Raw genomic sequence first — 27,632 nt, forward strand, 5'->3', positions numbered from 1 at the left:
TTATAGGACAATAACATTTATTTAGAGCATGAGGGATTCCACATTATACAAACCCTTAAATTTAATTTTTTTGTCTCACTGGTCCATTTCTACAACAAATACATCGGATCTACTATATAATAAAATTATTTACATTTCCAAACAAGATTGGGTTTGTTTATAAACCCTCTTAACTGCTATTCACATACAGTACTTAAACAACAGCACAATACATTATTTTAATACCTAAAAATGACAACCCTGTATTCTAATTTGTTTATGAAACGTGGAAACAAATAAATTTACAATTGTCTTCCCCTCCCCTTCCTTTTCATACAAACACATTAACCTAATGTGCTAACCCTGGACTTCACTTTGTAAATCCAGGGGGTTTTAGAAGAACCCAGTTTTTATATCTATTTATCTGTTTTTTAGAAAAAAAAAAAAATCATTTATCGGGAACAGCATAATATTAAAATGACTTACTGTACAGGATTTTATTTAAAAAAGAAAAATCACAGCTCAAAATTGCTATTGGTAAATTCACACTCATTTACAAGTTTCATGTTTCCATGCAGTAATTTACTTGGATTTTCTTCTTTTTGACTGCATTGCACTGGCACTCGTTTCTGAAATTAAGAGAAGAAAAACAGCATGGATACGAAGTCGGTAAGCCATTCACCAGAGGTGCACAGATTGCCCTTTTATTTTTTCCAACATCACACCAGAGTGGAAACCTCTGAAGACCAGGATTTCCACAGAACCGGGATGGACTCCACGAGACGTGACCCGAACGGACCCTTTCCCCCGACGGCCGCCGTCAGCAGCGACACAACACAAACTTCCCCCTACCTCCTCCTGGGACGCTATTTCCGAGCGTAGCGAGTTTAACATTTACAAAGTCCTGATATAATGGCCCCAAAAAAAAAAAAAAAAAAAAAAGTCATCTATTTTGAACCGTTCTTTAACTGCAGCTCCCCACACGCCACAACTTGCTGGGCCGTACCAGAGGGAGACGTCCCCGGGAACTGCGGCGCTGGGCACAAACTGCGGCCGTCAGCCCCAAGCAGCACGGGGACGGCGTCATAAAAACCCACTTAGGAAGGCATTTTGGAGCCTGCCACGCGAGTGAAGAATCTAGTTGTTTGAGTCCTTGGAAAGTCAAGTCGTTAGAAAACAAGACTATTCGGTGTTACCTTATGATTCAGAGAAAAACAGCGTACGCAGAAAGACAGAAAAATGTTAGACAGCGCTGCAGCAGAACAACCAGAAGCACTCGCAGAAGCTACAGTGAAAGCAGATGATGTTGTCAGCGCACTTACCAAGGCACTAAGTTTCCATTTCAAAACAAAAAAAAGAAAGGAAGGATCGAGGGTATTTGCATCTTTAGATTACTTTTTTTAAAAATGTGATTTTAAATGTTGGCGATGTATCTTTGGCTCTTTACGATATTTTCCAAAAAGCTATTAGAGCTGTGTGTATTTTAAGAGTCAAAAGGGAAAAAATTTCCAAGACATCTAAAACTAGAAAAGCAACGGTACAACTCCACGGCTGTTAAATGGTGTATTAAAAACAAAACAAAACAACCCAACCCCCCCCCAACATTTCAATATTTAACAAACTCGAAGCTACCGTAAATGCTGAAACAGCCCTTGCTGGAAAGGTACTCCGCAAAGCGAAAATACCAATACAGCACCAGTTTTCAGAAGTGAAACATCTCAAGAGGCAGGACCTCCAGTCACCGCAGCTCCCTCCAAGCAGCGGTGGGATCTTTAAAGCAGCTCGGGCAGCTGTAGCCATCCCTGCTGCTGCTGAAGCCCCCAGCACCCGGCCCAGTCGTCCCCAGCACCCCGTGAGCATCCCCAGCACCTCCCTCGCCTGCTTCTACCCAAAACCCGCACGCCGGAGCGTGCCGCGCACGCATGGACGAGGGCTGATTTCAGTGCGTCCTCTTCTCTTGGTTATCCTTCTGCCGCCTCCTCCCCTACGCTTAGCGAGGGAATTCCTACACGAACCGGCCCAAGTCCGCTTCTCTCTCCCTGCTCTGTTTAAGTTTCTCCTAATTGCCATTTTTAAAACGACCTCGGTCAGCCTCTGCCTCAAAAGGTAACGTCTCCCAGCCCCGTGGTCTCTTTAGCACGGATTAGCGAGTTTGTGGGGACACAGCTAACGTAAGCGTGGGTGTCCAGGAGGAGGCCAGGAGCATCCAGAACGAACGGGCTGCCTTAAGCTATGGTTCACTAATAAAAACGTAGAACAGAGTAGGCACAAGCGGCAAACCTCGTTACGCTTCTTCAGCTACCTGCCTGACCCTCCAGCCTGTCCTCCTCCACAACAGAGTCTTGTTGTGCTCCTTTTCTCTACAGTTTGGAAGTAGGCGGTCGCTTCCACGGAGATAAGGTACTCAGAGCCCAGGGTACTACACGGAAGGCTGGACCTATGTTGTCAAGCAAAACCCTTAGATCCTGCGGCAGTTTCAGATGCATGTTTTAAAAACGACGATTTTACTTACAGAGGTAAACGAATAACACAGTCAGTACAAAACCCTTAGGCGAGTTCTGGGATTATTTGGATTTGATGTATTTTCACGTTCCCACATTTTCAGAATTTGACGTGCCACTGGTTGTCATGTTTAGGTTTATTCATTACAGTATGTGGGACAGGTCATACGTTTCGGATCCCCTCAAACTCAGGAAGGTATCACCAAATCAATTTTACATTTGCTTCACATTTTGCAAACTTTTCTTCACAATGACGAAAGATAATTTATTTTTACAATACAGACTTAGATTCTTCTGCACAAACCTGCCACAAGAAGTAAATTTAATTAAATTCAGCAGCCACAAAAGTGCAGAACGTAATAGGTCCCTCCGTGTAACCTTTGAGAGTCACTGCACAATTACGGACAGCTGGAAGTCTTCTCTGAAACTCTTAAAATGCAAATATTCTTACCATCAAACTTTAGTATCTTCAGTATGGAAAACAGTTGCTGAATTCAACTTGACTTCCTTTTATAATAATTTTATATTAATACCTCTTTGTTCTGTACATTATCTTTAAAATATTGGTCGAATGTTGCCTCTTGACGGTCTCTCTCTACCCTCTCGCACAACTTTGGTCCATCAGAATTTTTCTGACCCTTAAACATAAGGAGCTGACAGAGTTAGCTTCAGAAATGCCGAATGGCACCGTGGACCGTGCATTCCAGTAACGACCGTGCGTATCACACAAAACGCCGCATACCTCGTTAAAGATTGTAACCCGTGTAGAAATAAGGCACGTCAGCAACTGCTAACGCCGTGGGTTAATATCTGTAACTTTAGGATTTCACATGTTCTTGGAAAGAAGAGCCGAGGCGCCGTGCGGTAGCACGCAGCACTCCTCGATGCTCCAGGCTGCCATCCCGGCAGCATTGTGAGCACGCCTGAAGCACAGCGTTTGGCTTCGCAAGAGCTGACCGTGCGCTTGGGAAGACTCAAGCATTTGTCTTGTGTCTTTCAGGCTTCGAGGGGGAACCCCCCCACAAAAAAAAAAAGGTCCCTTTTTGACTTGAGTACAGTCCTTTTAACGGCAGCGCACTTCTGCCAAGGGAATTTGACTTCAACTAGGCAAGCTTGCCGAGCACTACGTTGACGAGTAATGCAGAAAACAAGTTCCACAAATTTAACAACGGGAAATTCATACGAGATTTACTGCCAGCACAGATGTCGGTGAATACTTCAACACCAACCTGTCTCTAAGTCATTGAAACTAGAGTTAAAAGCACGCAACACTCACAAGCTGTAAACCATCGTTACGAGGCAGTTATTGGAAGGGTTATTATTTGGGGAAGCGCGTTACTTCCTGCCCTCTCCAGAGAAATGACGGCTGTGCATTTTACCTTTTGCAGTGCTGGATGCGGATGCTGGTCTGGAGGACCTCTTGCGCTGTCCGTTCTCTACAGTGTCCTGTGAAGCGGCAGAATCCTCTGTTCTTGAATTTCTTCTATTTGGAGTTTTAGACTTTTCACAATTCTCTTTTGTCTCATTACTAATAAAGTGGGACAAAATATTTCTGATGAAGTGTAAGAAGAATTATGTTTTTCTATGCAACTCAGACAAGCTGGAGGATGGACCGACACAGGTACCAGTTCCGGACTATTAGCACTGAAGATATGAAATGCTAGAGATACCAGAAGTTTTATCAGATGAAGAATGACCTGAGTAAGCCAGAGTATAGTCCGTTTCTATTAAAAATTATCAGAGGATACAGAATTGAGAAGTCCTCAAAGAGAATATTTTCAACATTAGAAGACCAAGAAATTAGATGCATTATAAATTGTCTGCTCTGTTTTCCACAGGTGCCACCATTACTGAAGTCTAGGAAAAGCAAACAAGTTACATTAGAGACTGCTACGATATGGGAACACAGAGTTGAAACTGCAGATGAACATAAGGAGGAATTACGAACTCTTCAGTGAGTATGCCAGCTTTAGTTTTTACTGAAAAGACTCACTCCATTGATCCAAATGATTTCTTCCCATATTAAAAAGCTTAAGGTTTATTAAAAACTTTCTTCAAGCTTTAAAGCTTGAAGTGAAAAATCTTTTTTTTTTTTATAACAGAAAGCGTTTTCTGCTATAAAAAATTAATTTTTGGTAGTGTGGAAATCTGTGTTTCTTGTCACTGGGACAATAAATGGAGTGCTACATTTTGTAGTTAAACTCCTCTTTTATTTTATCACTCTTAAACCTGTAAACTCATCCTGAGCTTTGGGTGTTTTCTCCTTAATCCATTAATGGCAGACAATTTCCGATCACTAAGTGGTTTCTGAAGATTAAGCTAAACTTAGCTCCTGTGAATTCAAAGGTCAGTAATTAAACAAATACGTTACTCTGCTGATAACGGAAAAGGAGAAAGAAAACTCATTTCATGCCCTTTGGGTGATACAGCAAGAAAGGCTGCCTTAATCAGAGATCTGCCTGAAAACACACAGAGCAGACTGTGCGTTACAGAGGTTCCACTAGTGTCCCTGTTTCCGAGGAAGTCCTGCTTTGAGAGGAAAAACTACTACAAATACTCGCAAGTTTTAAGTAACAGAGGTCTGAAATAAAACACAGGTTGTCTATGGAAGGAGAGACAAACATTCTCAAGCGAAGAAACACACAACAGAGGAGAATATGGAAGCACGTGGATTGTCTCAGATACAAAATTAATACTGAAATCTCTTTCCCCGTACTGTTACGGGCAATCTATAAACCAAATCCCCAAACAGGTCACAAACTGGTCTCTGCTAAGTAACCTGGGCAGCTGAAACCCGGAGGTGAGCAAACAGGCATCGTCAGCTGAAGTTCAGCTATTACAGATAAGTTTTACAGATTCTAGCAGCTCATCCACAGTTTGGATTGTCTCACAGGAACCAACACATCACTTCTCTCCTTTTATAGGGGGAAATCAAGTTGGCGCAAGTAAAAATAATTCTAGTGCTTTGTAGGGTGCAAGGTTCCTCTAAGGCGTTTACTGATGGAGTTTAACTCCAGGAGCTCAAACCTGACCGCTGTGACTATCGGCCATCACTAGATTCACAATTTGCCTGAAAACTTTCCTTCTTTTCCGGTCTTGCTCAGAAAAGCATCAGTCTGGAAAAATCCAAACAGAAATGCACTTGCAGTAACGTGATGTGCTGAATGAGTTTGGAGAACAGTCACGCAAGGACACTTCGTTTGGAGAATCTGCTGTCTGCCAAGTGTCGCACCTTCGGCTTTTTAGAAAAATTCTACCCTAAAAAAAAACTCGTCGTGAAATTTCAGTTCATCTCTGATCACCCAGAAAGATCCCAATTCACATGAAGGTAAATACAGTTAAATATTCAGTTCGGAGTCATTCCTGATCTGAGAAAGCGTATTGCATCACCTCCCTTACAAAAGGCCTTACTCCTGATGAACCAGGTGAGCGGACTGCACCTCTTGCCCCGGCTTCGGGGATCACGCCACTGACGAGGGCAGCGTCAAAACCCGGCCGGTCGTGCCAGCACAGTTATCCAAAGCCCTGTCTGTCATTACAGCTGCCTAGACTGAGTTTAAGAGCCTGGTGGGTTTAGAATCTAACAGAAATAGATCTTGGAAACCCTATTTTCTTCTGACAGAACATAACCATTTGAAATTTGATCTTTTAATTATGGAATGTCTTAATCGGGACAAGATGAAGTTTCTACCTGGCTCTCCTATTAGGTTTCGGCAAAGTGTCAACAAGCAAACACAGAGGGAATCTGGAGAAAGCAGTCACGAAGGCAGACGAACAAACTTTAGAAAGATTTACTTTCAGAAAACAAACATTCACGTGACAGCTAAGCTGCAGGCTTCCGGGGCCTTAGTTTTGATTTGTTGTCAGGAAATACCGAACAGTGGAACCACCAAGACCCTTCCAGGACATGAAACGCTCCGGTCTGAAGGGATAAGAGGAAACACTGCCCAAAGCACGAAGACAGACTTGGGAAAGTTACCTTACGTTCCACATTTCAGCAATGTTTTGAAACATTCAACTAGCCCCATGTCTTAGCAGGACAGAAAGGGTATGGACAAGAAGATGAAAAGCAGTAGCAGAAGTTGTGCAAAGAGAAAGGGACTTCCTCCCACGAAAGCTATTATCTATTCTGCATCTACACAAACTATCTCCTTACCTTTGACCAGCAACTACTGCAGCATTTGTTTCAAGTTCTACAAAAGAAAAAGATAATTTTAAAGTCTGCTGTAGAAGTACATACCCAGCGACAAGGCAGGACTAGCTCACATTTTTCTCATTATGTATTAGGTCTGAAGAATAAACTTCTCCCGTCTATCGTTTCTCGCAAAGCAAAGCAAGCTAATGTATCACACAAGATACTGCATCAGCCAGGTGCTCCTTCTGATTATGGTCTGCACCAGCCAAGGCACAGAAGTTAAAAGGAACCCTGCAAAGAAAACTGCAGAGAAACTTCCTGACAAGGGCTACAGTCCTCTTCCTTTTTTAAACTTCCATTTTAGACAGTTTATTACTTCTAAAACTTCTAGGGTTTATTAGTTTTAAACCTTAAAAATGCTAATCTGCATCTATTAAGCACATAAAATTTAGCCTTAAGCCAACCACCTCTCCCAGCAATATCTGGGACAATTTTCTGAAGCCCAATTATACTTCTGAATTGGGAAGAAAAAAAAAAAATCTCTCAGGAGATGACAGAAAGAGAAGTCTGACCTGCCTTCTTTTTCTCTCTCCCTCTCTCATAGTGATTTTATACCTAGAGATCAGGTTTCCTTTTGAGCCTTCACCACAATGAACAACTCTCTTTTTCATCATACAAGATTTCTAATCTTTTTACTGTCCATATTTTAATTCTCCCCATATCCACCAGATCCTTTGTTGAGAGGGAGTACCTATACCTAAACACAGCATCTCTTGTGAGAAACCGCTGTGGTTTAGGGATTACCATTACGATGCAACGTATTAACTCACTGTTTGTTCGTCACGTTGCCTATCGTGTTCTCCAGCTCACCCTTACACACCCTACAACCTCTGGGACGGCGGTGCACAAACCTGCGGCTTTGCCTTTAAGATCAATTTAGCACCCAAGTTTTGCTGGAGCGTGCACAAGGAATAAAGGTGTAAAAAAAAAAAAAAAAAAAAGTCAGAAAATGGGTAATATCTGTCCCCTTACAGTACATACGCCTTACAGTTTGTATTGTTGGAACGTCAGACCCTTCAGTGTAAACGTATATAGCACCGTCTGGGAAAAAGAGGTGCCTTGGTAACAAAAGAAAAATAGACTAAGCAACAGAAGGACAGAGTTACTTCTCTTCCTAGCCAAAATCTGAACAGGGAGAATATCCAATAGTAAAAATCGATAACGTTGGTGCTTCCCCCAGCAGGAACTCCCTAACACCGCCACATCAGCAGTGGGGCAACGAGTCGGACGTAGACTGACGGGGTGCATGAAGGTCTATAAGTGAAGTTCAATTAAAGCAATTTAGTACCATTTTTACTTTCTGAAAGCTCTACTTCCATCAATTTGCCATCTCTGATATGATTAGAGAGTGGCACTTCCCGTGCACAAGCCCACATCTGTCCATTTTCCCTACTCATCTTGGATATTACTTATTTAAAACACCACCTAATTGATGGTGAAACACCATGATATAGATGGCAACAACAAAAAGTCATCTGCCAGGGCTCCATCCTTGAAACACTGCCAAGGGTTCATTAAAAGCTGAACAGGAAAAAAAAAAAAAAAAGAATTACAACTCTAAACCTTAGATTCTCAGTACGGCTTTTGAAAATATTTTCAGAAGTGTCCCATGTAAAAGAAAAACTCCTATTTGCTCATAACAAAACTTCAAAGCTCAAACATCATCACTGATCCAGTCCCTCCAGCTTATGACTGAGTATCTAAAAACTGCCTTGGTGATTTTTTTCATTTGTTTTACTTGATCCCATCCTGAAGCTCCAACAAGGTTTTGGAGACTTCTAAAGCACAATGTAGCTAAGAAAGAAAAACAATCCCAAAAGCACGAATAATAAAAAAAACCCCAAAACCCAACCCCCAAACTACCAAGCATAGTAGCGATCATTAAATACGCACTAAAATAAATGCATTTTTAGTTACAAACATAAAGAGTTTAGTTCACCTATATACTGCTTTTCCAAAGGAAGATTTACCTGTTCTTTGAACAGTACTGTCTGATGTTGCAACTGAACTTTTTTTCTGTGTTAAATGTTGAGAGGATGCTAGAATAAAAGTGGAGGGAAAAAGCATTATTTTCAAAGGGAGTCACAAGAATTTTCTGTTGTGCGATCGGGCCGCTTTTACAAAACGCCGCATCTTCCAGCTTACTGCATTTTGTCATTTACAGATGCCATTACAGATGTTTGTAACCTACCCTCTACTTTCCCCACCACCACACACACCTCCCCACTTTTAAACAACAACTTGGGCAAAATTATCCCAAGCAAGTTTTCTCAAACTAGAGTAAGTGATGAAATTAAGTATCATAAAACGCATTTCTAAAGGTAACAGTTTTTCACCAGACTGAAAAATTAAAGAAAGTCCTAGAAATTAAAGTTTAGTCTCTCTCAGTGTGGTGCTTGTTTCACCAGAAGTTCTGGGGGAAAAGAGCATCTTTGTTAACGAATCAATGCCCTCGCTCTTTCAATTAAATTGCAACAGTGCAAAATATGCTCCAGAGGCTCCCTTGAAGTCCTTTGGCAATAAGATGATGTGACTTAACGTTTCTTAGGTTGCCAAGTTAAAAAGTAAGACAGAAAACCAATTCTCGTTGGGCTAATGCTTTCTAGTCTTTTGTTACATGTGATAACGAACTTAGGAAGAACATGAAGACAGAAAGTTAAACATTCCAGTTTAAAAAAAAAATATCCACTTCCATTTTTCTCCTAACAAACCAGGATTCCTTCTGTGAAGCTCCAAGTGAATATCTCCATTTTCTAGTGGCGTGCAGCTATGCCATACATCTAGTAGCCCCAGGGAAAGTCACATTTGAGCTGACGTTCTGAGTTCCACTGACTTCTGTGGATTTTATCTTCCATGATTTTATCTTCTGTGTCTAAACTGATGATGTAAAGTGCAACGGATATTCAGACAGCTTACTTCAAGAGTGATGGTTTATTTCCACACCATTTTCAATAGATTAAAAATATCATAAATAAAGGCTGTCAGATCCTCAAATTAAAATAGTAAAGGAGAAACCAATTCAGATGTGAAGGTATTTTATGTATTTGAATTGAGTGCTTATTATCACTGTTTCAGGTATTTCTCTGAAATTAGCATTTTAATTTTTCCCTAGACATAAGGGGTTTTGGAGTTTGGGGTTTTTTTTTGCCTTCTGAAGGTTATTCAGCTATTTCCCTAGAGGGCTAAGGTTATTAAAAGAGGGAACTAGTATTATTAGGATTAACTCAGAATATCATAATTAAGTCAATGAATTAAGTTACAAAAATAAAAAGTCTCTGGCAAGACTGAAGCAGAGTACCAGTGTATCTACCAGTGTAAGAGCACTTTAAATATTACTTTTGCCACTACTGACACATCCACCTTTTCTCCCCACTTCTAACGGTTACAGGAAGTCACTCCTCTGTCACTGCGTCGTATGTTCATGACAAATACGCCATTTAAGCAGTAAATGGAGACTGAAATAAAACATCTGAAACGTGAATCTTAGTGAAATACAAGCCTGCGTATCACTGATACTAGAAACAAAAAAGCAGTTGTCAGCCTTGGCTACGGTGTCTAAATCTTATTACAGTCATGGAAAAAGGCACCTCGGAAGTTGACAAAAGCAATCTCATTTCTTCCATTTACGCAGGGTAGCACTGGACTCACCTGCGCTTTGCAGCAGTTCCTGATGCGCTGCTCCTTTTTCCTCTGCCACACCAACCCCGGTTTGCTCAGCTGGTAAACCGCCGGGGTTACTACCGTTAGTGCTCGGTGCTGCAGGCGCGAGGTCTGGGACGGCGGGAGTGGTTACAACCGATAGTACGCTCGTAGGAGGAGTGCTTGTTGATACGCTCGGAGACGCAGAGGTGGGAGCAGCAGTGCTGACGCTCGAGCTGCCAGGCCCAGAAGTGCTCTGTTTAATAAGACTGGGTGCTGGAGGTGTCACAGTTTTATTTTCTAGTTCTGCTGGTGATTGCTCTGTTCCCAAACTATTTGGGACCGACGTTTCTAGTCCCTGACCTTCTGCTTCTCCATCCAAAGCATATTGCTCTTCCCCTTTCTCAAGGGAGCCAGTGACTTTCTTGCACGCTTTAGTCAGCAAGAGTTGGCCAATCTTGTCTACTTTTCCCTTCCCCTTACTCGATGAAACAGGACTGCGTCTGTTGCCAGATCCTGGACTACTCGTAAGAAGTGGCGAAACAACAGGTCCAGGCTGCGCTGCTGTAACGGAGCACTGGTCACTCGACCCACCACTTTGAGAAGAAGTCTCCTCTGTGCTGAAGTCTTTGACTTGCTGAGCAGGAAGATGTGAAGAAACACTGGAAGAAGTCGTAGCGGGAGAAGGCAGCTGGATAGGAGGTGCCAAGGGATTAAGAACCAGTGGTCTGCTGGTGGGAATACTAGAAACAGGACTGCTGGAGGATGTGCTGGGAGGAGCGGGCCCCGAGGAGAACTTTATATTCTGCGGTATATGCAAAGGACCAACGACCGCAACCGACTGAGGCATTAGACTTGAGTTAGAAGTCATTGGGGCTGCTGGAATCGTACTTGATTGAGAGCCCTTCATAACCTGAATTATTGACGATGAATTTATAAAAACGGGTGTAATAAACTGCGGCCGGGTGCTAGACTGAACTGCTGACTGTCCCTCAGAAACCATAACTTTGTTCCCTACGTTGGGCATTGTGACAACAGTCGACACTAACGCAGGTTGCAAGTGAGATGGCAACGGTGTTGAGGTATTAGCAGAAGATGTAATAGGGTTTGAAGTTACAAAAACTGTTATCTGGTTGGGGGGTAAAGGACCTGAAATAGAAGAAGAGCTGACAGGCCTCTGCATTACTGGAGGAACACTCTGTGCAACATTTGAGTTTACTTCTCCCAGTTCCTGGTGCCCTGGATTTGAACAGGGCTCATTGTTTTGAGGCAAGCCAAGCGAATTAGATGGCTCTTTGCTCGAGGATGAATCTTGCAGTGGAGGAATGACAGCTATCTTCTTCAGCTCCTCACCAGTGGTAACTATCGGTGCCATTTCCAGACCAGTCAGCCCAGGGGGCTTAATGGTTACATTGGGGGCTCCCGAATTGTCAAGAAGTTGACTTAAAGAAGTTGGTGCCTCCCTCATAGCTGGAGATACCATGGGTTTACTTTCCTCCAAGACTGGAAGCTTACTGGTGTCTAAGGCTTGCCCGTCTTTTTTTGACTGTTCTTCTGGAACCAACATTTTCATTTCTGGCGTAGGGATACCTTTTAGTTCAATACTGGGCTGGGCTTTGTTACCTTGGACACCTTGTGCACTTTGACACTCGTTATCTTGAGGCACACTAACACTCTCTTTATTGTCGTCAGGAATGCCAGTCACAGCAGCTACAGAAACTGCAGGACTCTGATTACTTAGCACGTTGGTATTTTGAAAACTTGTAGTCACGGGCGTTGGCAAAGGAGAGGGACCAGCCATCATATTTCTTTGTAATTCCATGTTCTGCAAGAGAGGTGGATTCTGCTGAGGCGTCAATGATAATTTAGCTGCTTTTGAATTCTGTCTGCCAGGGCTTGGTGTAGTTTTCCTACTGGATCCAGGGCTGGACCTTCGACTATTGCTTGGACTTGCTCTCTTTGTTCCTCCAGTGTTGGTTTGTTTTCCTGAATTGACCACCCCTTCCAATTTGTGTGACTGTGGAGCAGCAAAACTAGACTGATTGTTAATTGTGAGATTTGACGGGGCTTGGCCAATGGCCTTCAAAGTAGTGGGATTAAGACCCTGCTGATCAAAGCCTCTGTTGAGATTAGGTCTGGGAGGTAAAGGAATATTAATCTGGGGAGGGAACAGACCAGCTATAGAAGCATTGAGTCTCTCTGGAGACAAGCTAATTTCTGAGGGTTCTGTGCTAGGCGGACGGTTATTAGGAGTCTGAGGATAGTACGGCCTTGGGCTTGCTCTGTTCGGGGTTTTAGGCCGTGAAGTTTGCGATGGGGTGGCAACATTTGGAAAATGGTGTGTGAGCGTGCTAGGCAGAGAATTAGACTGCTGCTGGGGACTTGCACCTTGGGCAGTTGAAAGTGGGGATGGTCCAGGTTTGGGTCCTGTCATCATTAATTGGTTCTGTGAAACTACTAAATGAGACGTCAAATTATTCTGAGCTCCTGATGCTGGGGGGCCTTCAGCTCCACCTCCTTCTGGAAGGGAGGATACTGATGAAACCTCTCCGAGGGGTGAACTGGAAGGATTCTGTGCATTATCTTGATAAACCATTTTTCTTGCATTATTTCCCAGAGGAGGATTGCCTGGCAAGGAAATTCTTTGTTTATCAGGAGATGGAGGCACCGATCCAGGACCTTGGAGGTTAACCATCACTGGCATGTTACCACTCTGCTGCATTGGCATTCGTTGAGCATCTGGGTTCAGAGGCCCTCTAGGTGGGTGAACTCCTTGTGGTACAGGAAGCCTGACCGATTTGGGATCCTGCTGCATCATCAGCATCATCATCATCTGCTGCTGCTGCTGCGGCGTTTGTGGTGGCGCCTGGGCTTGCTGTGGTGGCGGCTGTGGCTGCTGCTGCTGCGGCTGCTGTGTGTGTGGCATGAGTTGAGGTGGCATCTGCTGAAGTGGTCTTTGTTCCACTGGCTGAGATGGATAACCTAAGAGGACAAGATGATACATTCATTAAAACCAACAAAGAGCAGAGAAAGCAGAATTTCTCTAACGAACACGATCGGACAGACAGCATAGCCAGGAGCCTGTTTGTCTTACGTGAGAGCCACGTTAATGAAAGAGGCTTTACAAATAAGGACAAACGTTTTACTTAATTCTTAAAAATATTTTTACTTAATGTACGAATGGCTTGCATAACATTTAATTGGAGATCTCTTAGTGTATCGTATCAGCTACTAGCTATCACTCCGGATTCATGCCACCTGAAAAGTCTCTACAACTGCCATGGGCTTGCTTTCACTTACAAACGTAGAGTTGGACTTTCAACAATTAATACTCCTTAAAACAACCTCAAGAGTTTGACAGGCCCTGTGGGGCATGCACTAGCATTCCTGCCGCACGTCTGACATTTTCTAGTGTACAAGGTAGAATCTGCCATGTGTTACTTGCCAAAAGCGGTGCTAAAAACCACCCGAGTGGCTTATAATAGAAATTCCTTTACAGACTTTGGATTTAATCCTCCCTACATGCAAAGGATAATTCCAACTGCAACCTCTATTTTTTAATTCTGAAAAATCAGCTGCTGGTTAATGCTAAATTTTTAAGTCTGTGCTACAACTAGAAATAAAGAATTTTTCATCCATTATGTTATTGCTGAATAACTCTACAATATTGAATATGATACCTGCAGGATGATACAGGAGAATGCGGCCACTTCTTCATTTTGAGCTAATTCAAAGAAAACACTTAAACAATGTTACCAATTAGTTAATAGTAATTAAGTTTTTCTCAAAAAAGCTTTGAGCTCAAATGCGTTGATACACAAATAAAACAGAATGGTCACAAAGATCAGTTAAGATCTCCTACAGTTATTACACTCCAATAATCCACAGAAAAATCCTACTACCTGGTGGCCTACTTGCAAAATCAGGAAGTTTAGGGCCTGAATTATCTAAATTCATTCCTTGTTCTCCAGACATCGATGACTGATCACTCTCCTCCAGGCCAGCTGGACGTGGTTCTGAAGAACTGAAAGAAAAATAATTGCAATTAAGATCCAGCCCTCACATCAGTGTTTGACTTCTGCTTCCATAAGAAGTACTGGAGTAGTTAATTCCTAGCGCTTTTCACAGACCTGCCAGTACCTCACTGACACACCGTTACCTCTGGTGTAACACCACAAAACTGAACACAGAGCCCAGGTCTGCTGAGTCTTTCCTGTGCCTTAAATACCACTGAAAAGGAAACAAGTTGCCTGGTGCTCTATTGATTTTAAACATTCCTTTCCTGAATCTGAGTTTTATAACTAAGAAAATGCAATGGATATTCCAAATTATATACATAGATTTTAACTAAGTAGGCTTCTCTCTAATAGTGCTGTGACATCTGTAGAGATAAGTATGTTTCATGGGTAGAGGCACAGAATTTCTTGTAATGGTAGCACCATTTCTTCCAGCATTGTACCCAGAAGTGATTAGCTCAGGGTTATCAGGGACCTCAGGTCACAGCAAAAATGCACCGACATATCAGACACTGTAAATCACTCGCCAGAGCACAGAACTTTGTGGGATACAGAGGTTCTGTAAGTGACCGCAGAATCCCAGACTGGTTTGGGTGGGAATGAACCTCCCAGCCCATCCAGTCCCACCCCCTGCCATGGGCAGGGACACCCTCCACTAGCCCAGGTTGCCCAAAGCCCCATCCAACCTGGCCTTGAACACTGCCAGGGAGCCAGGGGCAGCCACAGCTTCTCTGGGCAACCTCTGCCAGGGCCTCAGAACCCTCACAGGGAAGGATTTCTGCCTCACATCTCATCTCCATCTCCCCTCCTGCAGCTTCAGGCCATTCCCCTTGGCCTGTCACTCCCTGCCCTTGTCACCAGCCCCTCTCCAGCTTTCCTGGAGCCCCTTCAGGGACTGGAAGGGGCTCTAAGGTCTCCCCGCAGCCTTCTCTTCTCCAGGCTGAACAACCCCAACTCTCTCAGCCTGTCTCCATGGCAGAGGTGCTCCAGCCCTCTGACCATCTCCGTGGCCTCCTCTGGACTCGCTCCAACAGCTCCATGTCCTTCTCGTCCTGGGGACCCCCGAACTGGACGCAGCACTGCAGGGGGGGTCTCACCAGAGCGGAGCAGAGGGGCAGAATCCCCTCCCTCGACCTGCTGGTCACGCTGCTGGACACACAGCCCAGGACACGGGTGGCTTTCTGGGCTGCCAGCGCACACTGCTGGGTCATGTCCAGCTTTTCATCCATCAGTACCCCCAAGTCCTGCTCCAGAGGTACCTGATGCTCCAGGAGACTCTCCAGGACAATTCAAAATTGTTCAGGTTCAATGCCTGAACAATTTTGCAATGCAATCAAAACAGCTTTTGCAGACTTAGAAAAAACCCAAGTTTCTATAGGTATTGATGTATATGAACAGAGGATATAAGATAAAGAGAGATGAAAAGACCTTAACTGCTTATCAGCTTCATGAATATATAAAGGCTGTAGAGAGATCTATGTAATAAAAGCTCCGAGTTAAAATTAAAGGCATCAAAAGAAGCTCACTGCCAACAAAGGGAGGCAGAATCATGCAGAAATGCCATGGACAAAAGAAATTCTCAGCATAATAAGAATCTGAAGTATACAAAGGCGGAGAGATCTATCTTATTTCATTTTACTTGAGAGTAACAGAGCACCTGTACAGCTGACATGGAGAGACCCAGGTTGTCCTAATGTCCCATTAACTACCCAACGTTCAAAAAGCAGCGTGTGACTTGAAGGTCCCTTAACATATGCAGGTCCAAACTGGGGAGAACATAAAGCAAGAGAGAAGAAAGGTAAGAAATGGGGCAAACACCGAACCGTTCCAAGCACTGCTCTGAGCAGGCAAGTATTGCCAAGGGAAGTATCTGGAGTTAAACCTTTTGTCTAATCCAGCACACCAGCAGTTTTTGGGAAGCAGTTGTAGGCTTACATGCCTCCAGCAAGAAATTTTACGAAAAACATCAAAATGCATACATGTGCCCCAGAGGCATTATATTAGCAGCCACAATCGAAAATTCTGGCAGCAAAATCACCCAGAGGAGCTGCACCCTTTGATGTAGGTATATAATTGTGAATACACTCTTAAACTTGTAGTTTTGCCATTTCTGATTTCTTTATAATGGTGGGAGATTAAAAATGGTACAGTTAAAGATGAGCTCAAAAGCTGATGGAGAGCATCACTGCACAAACAGGTTTAACCTAGAAAGCAATCATGGTACAAAATTGATTCTTAGAAAACATCTCCTGCCAGATGGGTCTAATCAGGCAAACTGTACAAACCTTGCAAAACAGACAGGAGGGGGTTTTGCTCGCAAAGAAGAGCGGTTATTGTAGGAAAGACCGCTGTTGTAAGTGCTGGAAAATTCAAATATAACTTGAATTTTCAACGTAGCTGAAATTCACTGGGCATATTTAGCAACCACACTCATCACTCCCCCCCCTCCCCCAAATTCTGAATACAAATAACAAGCAAGATGAGAAGCTTGTGTGAGAGGGACAGATATTCCATATTTGCTCTTCTTTTCTATTGCTCTGGATGTAAAAAACCCACCACTGCACATGAGGTACAGTACAGATTGTTGTAAGCGAACCCTTGGCTCCACCAGCTGCATTTTCAAGGACGACCTTCAGATACAAAATCCTTCGTCAGAGTGGAGAGAGAACTCCAGAAGACAAGAACAAAACCAAAAAGGGCTGCAGATGCTGAAAGAAGGTGTGCAAAAATAAAATTACAGTACGGGTGCAAGCAGAACCAGCCCTGCTGACATGGTACAACGCTCCACAACAACCGTTGCTTTTATAGAAAGGTGCTTGTCCTCTGATGCTAAATGAGTTTCATCTCCCATGGGTCCAGGGGGACCATCACCTCCAGACCTACGGTTAAAAGCTCTCTGAATCTGGCTGAGAAAAACTTCTCCATCCCGCAGCCCTGTTCACCATCTGCATGTCAAGGTGGATTCTGCAAACCCGAATGCCAGCAGTGATTTTACGGAGTGGATTATTGCTGTTCCACCAGCACGCACGATGTTTATGGTCTGGGCACAGGGGAACGTTAAACAACTGTTTGTTTGTGCCTGTATTTAAGAGAATTAACTAACATGTTTTATCTACAATCACATTTCATCTAGTATCTTTTTCCTTGGTTTACATCCCATTACCTACAGTCTTCAGGTTCAGAAAACAGATGCAATCACTTTTAAACAACCTACTTCTCCAAAATGTCTTGGTTTTCATTCCAATGCCGAGTTGCTCAATTAAGCAAACCCTTATAATTGTTTTAGACTCAGCTGAATAAACTCTTTCAATAGCTCACTTATCCTATTTACATTCCAATATGGCTCAGTCTACAAACCATATTACTAATGGTACTTTTGTTACTATATTATTACATCTCAGAAATTATTTCTAAGAAAGAAAAAAAAAAACAACCCAGAATCATTTTAGTGTGTTTATCAAATTAACTGCATTTCCACACAAGGTTTGCTGCTCTGAATTCTAAAATTGCTGAGGAAGAGTGACAGAGAAGAAGCCGAGATGAAAAGCATCCTATTTGCTTCTGACGCAAAAGAAAGTGATCCAAATCAGATTTAAAAGTATCAGCAGTTCCACGACAGGAAAACGCTGAGCTTGCCTAACGATGCCGGGGAAGTCGCGAGCAAATGAGGCAGGAAGGTATTACACACAGCTTTCATTGCAGTCGCCCTCCTTTTGCTGGAGAATCATCTCAAAAACATTTATAAGGATTGCTCCCTCCTTAATGCTCCTGCAAGAATAAAGTCATTAATACATAGCCCATTAAGAAACAAAATGCTAATCCCTATCTGGTGCCAAACCAGCATTCTGCAGGTAGCAATGGCAAGAGAACGCGCACTGAAAATTTAAGTGATAGAATAAGTGCAAATTGGTATTTCCTTTGTTAAGTACTGGTTAAAAGGCTTATTTAAGAGCTAGGAATTATTTTGAGTTGTCATAGCTCAATACAAAAGCTGTATTTTAGGCTTCTTTTATTGTGAAAACTTTTTAACAAACAAATAGTCTTGTGGGGCTTTGTAGGCTCACAGGAGAGATTTATATATCCATTAATTGATATTCCCAGGCCACACTGAAGCTGGGTGATCATCAGTAAGACCAATGAAAACAAAATCCTAACATGGCTTTTCTTTAACGATTAACGGATTTTCTTTTCAGAAGAGAGTGCCAACTTGTCTGCTCCCTCTGAATCCTTTGTCATCTCCATGGCAAGACAGCTCGCTACACTAGTGGCTTCTATTATTTTATTTGAATCCATTTAGAATTGAAGGTTTTTTGGTGGGTTTTTTTTGGTTTTTTTTTTTTTTTTTTTTTTTTTTTTTTACACATAGCACCAGATCTTTCCTACCTAGAAATACAAGGTCTTTTTTGTCTTTGTCTTGAGGAAAGAAAAAAACAACTTCCATGAAAGATGCAGATGACTAATAGTGACACAAGGTTTGCATATTTTACTTCGCTGTGAATTATCAGCAGTGCCTACCGGTACTATACAAATTGTTGTTGGGTACCAGCTAGGCAACATGAATGTTTTTGATACAAAGGAAAACAAGACATTGTTATTGTTTGAAAGACATATGGATAGTTTTGAATGTCAAGTGAACAACAAACAGGAAAATATCTGCTCGCTATTTATTTGAGACTCTGCAGGATGTAACGTAACAAAAGCAGGAAGATGCACATTCTACTGTTATGCTACTATTATTCTTCACAACTGGGCCTCACGACACTACCTTGTGCGATAATACTGTTACAACCCCACTCTCGCCAAATTACTTGCACTTAAAATTTCTGGAATGGCAAAACAAAGACACCTACACGCCCTCATACCTCCCTTCCACGCAGCCAGAGACCAGCAGAGCTAGAAAGCTCGGCACGCTGTCACCGTGGCCATCCCTACCGGGCTGCCCTGCTCCTCACGGCAGCAGGACGGGTCGTGGCGACCGCCCTCCCGGGCACGAAGGAGCCCTGTTCTACGCACCGCGGCAGCTGACGAGGCGTAACGAGTCAGGCACTGCAAGAGGCGAGCTGGCACCTCAGTTAGGGTCTCCAAGTCACCCCGAAGTTGCAGTCTACCCCTGCGTTGCCCACTTGGTTCTAGCCGAGTTACTTTAACCAGGTTTTCGCAGCTGGCCATAGGCTGCGTACTCCGTTGGATTTAATCTGGAATCACACGGCCTGTTTTGCAGCAGTGTTGAACTGATAGGCCATATGGTGACCATATATAATTATATAGCAGGTATTTGAAAGACTTTTTCCAAGGCCTATTAAATTAGCATGCTGTGCTTTACCTTCGCTATGCAGCATTTCTGCACCTGTAAAATGCACATAACAGCTCCTACATTTTATTTTAGCACTAGTTAAGCCAATTAACGGTTGTCACAAAAGGTCACTTGCTATAGATGATGCGAGTCGTTTCAGTCCAGAACTAAAATGTCCATGAGAAAATTAATTCCATCTTCACAAAAGAATCTTGACATTGTGCAGAAAATGCAGGTTGGGGCTACACACTGAATAACCAAGGGAAAAAACAAAGTATTGAACAGTCGCTTAGCACATGAATGCCATTCACTCTTTGCACTGAACTGGACATGTGTCTCTGGAAAAGGTAGCATAAACTTCAGGTTAAAGACTTATAATGATTATTCAAAGGAGTGGGACTGCTGGAACCAGAGCCAGGCCAGTAGCTTAATGTGCCGCTGCTACCTTTTTGTTTATTTAAGAATTTAACTTTGAAATCTGGATAGTCCTGTGTTAGAATTTTCTGTGCAAAGTTTTTCCCATTTTTTCTAAAGCAAACTAGAAACAATCCCCAGAATTTCCATCAGGCGGATTCCTGTCAGTGCCCCTGGGGCTCACCCGCAGCATTAGAATAATTAGATACAGCATATCTGCCTTTACCATTTTAGCCGAATTATGGCATGGCTGCAGTAGTCTACCACCCTGTGCTGGTATCAGTAGGCTGTCAACAAGCAAAAGCTTAGAGGAGAGCTGGCCAATGAAGAATATGCTGGCCAAAGAGGAACGAAGGGATTTGGCTATCTCTTATTTCCACTGCACAGGTACACTCGTGCATTCTCTCTCAATATTGTCCATTTGCCTCTTCCCTCTCAAGGGTTGTAGGGTTTTTTTCCTTCCTAATCTCTCCCAGGCCTGGAAGACCAGCACTGCTTGGGCTTGTTATTCTCACACCCAGAAAGTTTCAGACTCCTCCCTCTAAATTCTAGCTGCAGCTTCAACTAAGAGAGAAGTCCAACTCAATTCCAAGCAGAAACCTGTCAGCATGTACATGTAATTCAGGAAACAACCCCTCCCCCCCCAAAAATCTCTACGGCACATGTTATATGGAGGCTTCTAATTCTTCTGAAAGTACTTCCCAACCTTTGATCGTGGCTGTCAGACTGCTTAAAAAAACGCAACCTCCTCTTCCAAGGGCTGTGGCCCCATCTGCCACATTCTACACTGCCTTTACCCAGCACATGTAAGGAATGGGGCTGTTATAAGTGGGTTTATAACTGAGCTGGGATGTTTGTGTGTTGTTTTTTTTAATCTTGAATGAACTTTCCAATGGCAGATTTGCCAGTGGGTTACCATTTAACTCTTGAGAGAAATTGCTAGGGTATGAAATGATACAGGTCCCTTCTCACCCCATACTTGCTGAAAAAATATTGACAAGTTGCCTGCGGAGCTTCCCCATGCCCCTTATAAAAACAATGTAATATTAAACCTACGTTGTTTGTTCTAGTTGTTGATTATTTTTCTTCTTCCTTGGAGGCTTCTTCTTCTTCGGCTTGTTGGCATTCTGATTATTTTGTTTGTTGTTCACACCAAAGTGTCCTGCTGATATATCGCTCTGTAGAAGGTTAACCAAGAGCGGACTTGTGAGCGTAACATCTTTATTGACAGGAAAAACAGGATTCTGCCCACAGGAAATCTGATTCCCATTTGGCGTTCCACTAAACCCCGTATTGAAAGGCAGCCCATGGCTGGAGAAATGACTCCCTGAAGCATTGTTGTTTCCTTGCATTGCTTGCATATGAGAAGGCACCATGTTTGGCTGCTGCACAGGAACTTCAGGTAACATCTGTGTCAAATTCACATCATTATTTGTTGTAGTAGCGGTATCCCCAAGTTGCTGAGATATGTGAGGACCGGGTCCAGTGGGTCTTAAAACTTGCCCTTGAATTCCCATAACCTGAGAAGGATTACCATTCACAGGGCCTTGCTGCGCCATCATCTGCCCAGTGAACTGCACCATGTTTCCTTGCATGTTTGGTGTTGGTCCTCTCATCAGTTGAGCTGGCCCCGTCATAACATTGGACTGGTTTTGAGTACTAAAAGGCTGTTTATTTCCTTGCATCTGAGTGGTCATCATCTGTTCCATCATCGAGTTTTGCTGTAACAAGACCTGGCCCTGAGGTCCCATCATCTGATTGTGTGTAGACATCATCTGTTGTCCCTGCTGGGGAATCATCTGTTTGGGTGGGGTCATCCTTTGGGGAGAAGGACCGAGACTTTGGTTTTGTGGTGTCACCATCATTTGGCCTTGTGGCATGAGCTGAGTTCGAGAAAGTATCATCTGGTTTTGAGGGTTCAGCGATCCCTGAGCCTGAATGTTTACCATCTGTCCTTGAGAGGACACAATTTGCTGATGCATTCCCATAAGCTGAGACTGTGGTCCTTGCTGAGGCTGTCCCTGTATGTTGCCCATGTTAACTTGTGGCACCCCACTAGCACCAGCCTGCTGGTTGTTCATATTTCCATGAAGTCCCATTAGATTGGTCTGCATCATATTTGGTGGGCCATGCGGTGCTTGCATCTGATTTTGAGGAGGTCCAGAACCTTGGCCACCTTAAAAAAAAAAAAAAAAGCCAGTAAGAAACTGATTGGAGCGGCATAAGAGTTTTCACAACTTTTGATGTTGAGTAAGTACTCCAGACTGTTTTCCTCCCTTTTCCAATGAACTGGAATATCTGACACATTTGCAGTCCTGTGATGCAATGTTTGATGCTACAGATACATGTTATTTGTCAAAACAGAACATCATACTTCTCAAAATAAACACTGAGACTGGTATGTCCTGTGTACCCCACTGCAGAAGACATAACAGAAATTTAATTTCAGTTGTTATCTGTATGTAAGTTTGAAAATTTTCTATAATATCACCTAACTCAATAGAATAATTCCTAACCAAAATAAGCTTCAAACCTTGAGGTTATTTTATAATGGGTTAAAAAATAAATACACACGGCGTACTGATGAAATGACATTATCAGGGTATCTGTAATCCAAACAAAAGACTAATAATCGAATTGTTAAATGGAGACATTTGTGAACTAAAGATTTAATTTTTACAAGATCGTCTGTAAGTGAACTTCCAAAGCTTTCAAAGGAACTAATGAATAATCTTTTCAAAGCAGAAAAAGATTATTTTGTTGTTCTGCTTCTAACATAATAACACTTTTTCCCCCGCCCTCCCAGACAAGAAGTTCCTTTTGTGTTACATCTTTATTACTCTTAACCTCCACATTTCAGTGCTACTTCTATTCAAGTTCTTAACTATCTGTGTTACACAAGTAAAGGTGTAATTTTCTACAGAAAAAAATCCAAAAACCCAAACCGGGGGACACCACATTCCAAACAGACCTGTGTGCTGCACGTTTTGGCTAGTTTGCAGCTGCGGTGCTCCGCTGTTCACCGGTGTTCCTGGAGCTGTGGAAGGCACCTGACCTTGCATGAAGTTCTGGTTAGCCTGGCCTGCAGGGAACCCCGGCGGGAGGCGCTTGGGCATTCCTGAACACAAGGATTTTCTTATTAGTAAGTATGGAAAACAAGAAGGAAAAAAAAAAAAAAGAGAGAGAAAATCTGTAATTCGAGTGTGACAGGAAGATTACCTTTGAGTTTGTATTGTCACGTTACAGGTTTAGGCAGAAAGCGGTCTTTTGCCAAGATATGAAACCCACTGAAGACATTTATAGTTTTTATCTGTGCAATAATTCTGCCTAACAAGCTACTATGGCTTGGTTCAAACTGTAATTTAAGTACAAAACTTACCCACAGAGAAGGCAAAAAGTCCATGTTTGACTTTTTACAAACCAGAAATTAAAGTAACACAGTTTGCTGTTTTCTTCTCTACTGCATCGCAACTCTAATCAGGCCCTTAACTTACTCCATGTATGCAAACACAAGCAACTTGCACTTTCGTTAACAGTGATGTGCTCCTCTCAACGACCCGCACCGTAACACACCACGTACATGCTCCTTAGCACTCCTTTGCACTGCTGCTGTGGGTACGCACACTCGAAATAGCTTCTCAACCCAGAGTGGGCTGAGTAACCTCACGAGACAGCATGTCCAGAGCCCACCACGGCTGCTCGTCCAGGTAACCCTGCTACGCCTACCGCAAGAGCAAGGAATTCTCTCGGGCCCCTATCTGGCGCAATGTCCACCCTTCGACATATTAAAACATCACCACTGCCCTGGGACAGAGAGCAAAACCTTCCCTCTACCTACCAACGTGAGCAGCAGCATCAATGGATTTAACAGAACCCACTTCTTTTTAACCCACTGTCAAATAACGATACCACAGCCCTGGAAGCAACCCTGTCCTCTCTTATTTTTCTGACCCACGATGCACAGTCAGAATTTGACTTTGGTTCCTTCTGCAGTTACAGCTTTATTGCACACTTAATTGTATTGCTTGTGTTAATTAATCTGGTCTTAGGGTTGTAATTAATATTTCAAGATAATCAAGTTTACAGGTCAAACAATAAGACACATCTGCAAATATGGAACATATACTTCTTGAACATCACATCACCGGACTCTAGTTTTAGTTCTGTTAAACTTTTAGGAAGGTTTTGCACGTAGGAATGCTTGAACAGAGGAAAAAAGTAAGCGTTAACTTGGTCTACTCCAAATCCACTATATATTCTGATTTGCTAAATTAACTAGGTGAAATGGAAAGCGTTTGAATGTACTCATTTCCACCAAACCTTTAAAAGCAAGATGGCTTAAAAACTGAAAGATCCATAATTACAACTTAATTAACATATAAATTGCAGCAAGGAATGAACATGCACAGAAGCCAGGCAAAAATGTCAGCAAGTGGAAGCAGCACAGCTTTGCTGAAACCAACAGAATCCTGTCTTAAATCAGCTGAGGATATAGCTCACAGCAGGATTACTGATTTTAGCAATACGGTCTACAGCAAGTCCAAATAACGTATTTTGATAGTTCATTTGGGGTGTCACTTTTAACTCAAAAAAAGTAGGGTTTTGTTTGTAGTAGGTTTACTTCGAAAGGGAGGAGAATACAGAGAGGAAATGACTCCTGATGGGACATAGAGCTGGTGAGGCAAAACTGTAGGGAAACGTGACTATAACAAATAATATACAACTGCTTCCAGATGGAGACAAGACAAGAAATACCAAGTACAGGGCACTGGCAGATCCTAAGAACAGCCTGCAAGAGGAGAACCTTGAAACGGAGACAATTCATCTGAATCAAATTCATCTGAATCCAGTAAGACCTGTGGTACCAACAGTGAAACCAAGAAGCTTGTCCAGATCAGCAGACCAAGAAACAGGTATTCCTTACAGATTTTTGGACAGATTTCAGACATACAACATGAGAATGCAAGAAACTAGAATATATATGTGTGTGCGGGTGGACAAAGAATATGGCTCATATTTTGTAAATACAGAAAGAAAATAGCAAGAGCTTGTGTAAGGGTATCTGAGAGCAGCCATTCAAGAGAAAGATGAACAAATGAGTGAGCAGAGAGAAGTGCTACAAGTCTGGCACAGAACTACAAATGGTTCAAGGGGAAAAAAAACCACCAAGGACACAAAAGAGATCTTGGGATTCACAAATGAAATTCCTCCACTGTTAGAGAAGGATTCTATGAGCACTAAGATGTGAGTGCGGAGGTCCAGGCAGAAAACTAAAGACAAGACAGCCAAAGGTGAAGTTAAAACATCCCTTGACCTCTTAATTTTAGAGGCAATGGCAGTAATAGCTCTTTCCTCTTTAATATGGGAAGAAACTGATGACAAGTAAAGACACGGTCAAGAAGAGACATCCACAATTTAGAAAGGAAGATGCAAAATAATGCCTCACTTCTGTAGTAGAAAATGTAAATAGTGACAGAGGAAGCTGAAGAGAGGAAGGAAATGTTCATTTGTTCTATTACACTTTCACTCTTTCTCAAAAAAAAAAAAATTCCCCCCCCAAAAGAAAAAAAAAAAAAGAACAAACCCAAACCACCCACATCATCTCTGAATATCCTGAACTTGCTAAAAGGCAATGGAAGAACTGTCAAGTGGACGACTGGCAGTCATAACCAGCAACTGCACACAGCAACTTCTTCCTGCAGTGGCCCAGAGTCTACCCTTAGGTCATCAGGGTGACACTGCAGGACAGACGTAGGTAGTAGAAATGAAGCGATGCTGATGCTAATTTGCCCATACCCACTTTACACTCAATCTAAGCCTTTATTCTGTTTGTTAAAGGATCTTTTCAAAACTAACAGCAACATTAGTTCCAGCCATTTTATGTTTCTTTTCTTTTTAAAATAAAAGGTCTCAGTACTTCTTACCTCCTAAACCAGGGTGTAAACCTTGTGGACCTTGGTTTTGCTGCTGCATCACCATGAAGTTGGGGGGTACGTTCCCCTGCTGCACCAGAGGGTTACGACTAGGAGAACTGACAGGCTGCTGAAATCCCTGGGGAAGCGTGCTACTCTGGGGAGGCCTTGGTCCCATCTGCTGCTGCGGCTGGTTAACTGTTGGAGATGATGCAGGAGATCCCTGCTGGAAGGAGGAGGGAGAGGAAGCAGGAGACTTGTTGGTCAGGTGGGGTTGTTGTAGTGGCGTAGGAACCCGAGAGGGCCCTCCCTGAAGGCTTTTCATTTGAGGAGCGGTAAACTGGCCAGGATTGCTCATTTGGGGAAAGTTTGAGTGAGTCTGGGAAGCTTGCTGGCTTCCAAAAGGATATGGAGGTGGAGGATGAGTAGGAGTTTGTACTGTTGCTAGAGATGGTCTTGCTTGAAGTTGCTGCTGCATTTGTCCAGGCAACGGGGCCTTTTTCCAACCCTGGTTTACTGTCAATGTACCCAGTGCTCCCTGGGTTGGAGGAGGCTGAAGTGCTCCAGAAGGAAGCTGGTTCCAGCCAGGGGGAACTGGAACCTGTGCTGGTGAAGTAAATGAAGGTCGAATACCCTGCTGGGGCTGCTGATGTGGCTGGGGAGGACGCGTCTGCAACTGCGTCTGCTGCTGTAGCTGCTGAAAGTTGGCTGAGTTCATCTGCCTGTTTACAGGAACTGACTGCATTGAATGGAGCTGGGGAGCTAAAGATCCAGATGGATGATTTTGCTGCTGGATATTTAGCCCAGATAAGAGTGGGTCCATTGTATCTATTAAAATAGCAAAGAAAAGTAAAAAAAAAAAAAAAAAAAAATAACCTACTGTAGACAAAACCCACCCCAAAACAAGAAACGGCAAATTGCTTGCTTGCATTTGCTTAACTCTGCATAAAAATTCACGCTCCAGTGTTCCAATTTCTCCAACAGAGAGACCAGGTAATGGTCTAAAAGTTTTCAAAATGTTTGGGAATCCTGAGGAGCCAGGTCTTATCAATTTATAACCTCTACAATAAAGCATGCTAGCTCGACAGTGCTTGTTGCTACAGACTAACGTAAGCCTTCTACACACTCAGAACTGTGGAATCACAGACTATCCCAAGTTGGAAGGGACCCAAAGATCATCAAGTCTAACCCCCTGCTCCTCGCTGCGACCACTTCCCTGGGGAGCCTGTTCCAGGGACCGACCACCCTTCTCAGTGAAGAACCTTTTCCTAATGTCCAACCTGAACTTCCCCTGACACAGCTTCATTCCATCTCCTCGTGTGCTATCGCTGGTCACCAGAGAGGAGATCAGCACCTCCCCTCTGCTGCCCCCCTTGAGGAAGATGAGGGCACCCCTCAGCCTTCTCTTCTCCCAGCTGAACGAGCCAAGTGACCTCAGCCGCTCCCCGCAAGTCTTGCCCTCGAGACCCTTCCCCACCTTGGCCGCTCTCCTCTGGACGCACTCCAATAGTCTGACGTCCTTCGGGTACTGAGGCGCCCGAACCTGCACCCAGGACTCGAGGTGGGGCCGCACCAGGGCGGTGGAGAGTGGGACGAGCACCTCCCTTGACGGGCTCGCCGTGCTGTGCTGGCTGCACCCCAGGGCACGGCTGGCCCTTGGGCTGCCAGGGCCACTGCTGGCTC

At 43.3% G+C, this 27,632-nt stretch overlaps 1 protein-coding gene across 2 annotated transcripts in view; it reads right to left on the reverse strand.

Annotated features, from left to right (window-relative positions):
• The window catches only part of NCOA6 (nuclear receptor coactivator 6), a 47,735-nt gene continuing 20,103 nt past the window's right edge, over window positions 1-27,632 (reverse strand). Inside the window, exons 8-16 of one of the 2 annotated variants that reach the window (XR_012838040.1) lie at window positions 25,962-26,777; window positions 23,009-23,155; window positions 21,094-22,213; window positions 14,217-14,338; window positions 10,324-13,296; window positions 8,646-8,714; window positions 6,637-6,673; window positions 3,860-4,337; window positions 1-608 (exon numbers count right to left, since the gene is read on the reverse strand). Coding sequence is in view for 1 of the 2 variants with exons in the window: in XM_075768746.1 (XP_075624861.1) it covers window positions 562-608; window positions 3,860-4,008; window positions 6,637-6,673; window positions 8,646-8,714; window positions 10,324-13,296; window positions 14,217-14,338; window positions 21,094-22,213; window positions 23,009-23,155; window positions 25,962-26,777 (5,480 nt within the window). In the remaining variant the exon portion in view is untranslated. The remainder of the gene's footprint in view (window positions 609-3,859; window positions 4,338-6,636; window positions 6,674-8,645; window positions 8,715-10,323; window positions 13,297-14,216; window positions 14,339-21,093; window positions 22,214-23,008; window positions 23,156-25,961; window positions 26,778-27,632) is intronic. The other variant, XM_075768746.1, reaches the window with a different exon arrangement.

Source organism: Balearica regulorum, chromosome 16 (assembly GCF_011004875.1).
Source record: "Balearica regulorum gibbericeps isolate bBalReg1 chromosome 16, bBalReg1.pri, whole genome shotgun sequence".
Taxonomy (NCBI): Eukaryota; Metazoa; Chordata; class Aves; order Gruiformes; family Gruidae; genus Balearica; species Balearica regulorum.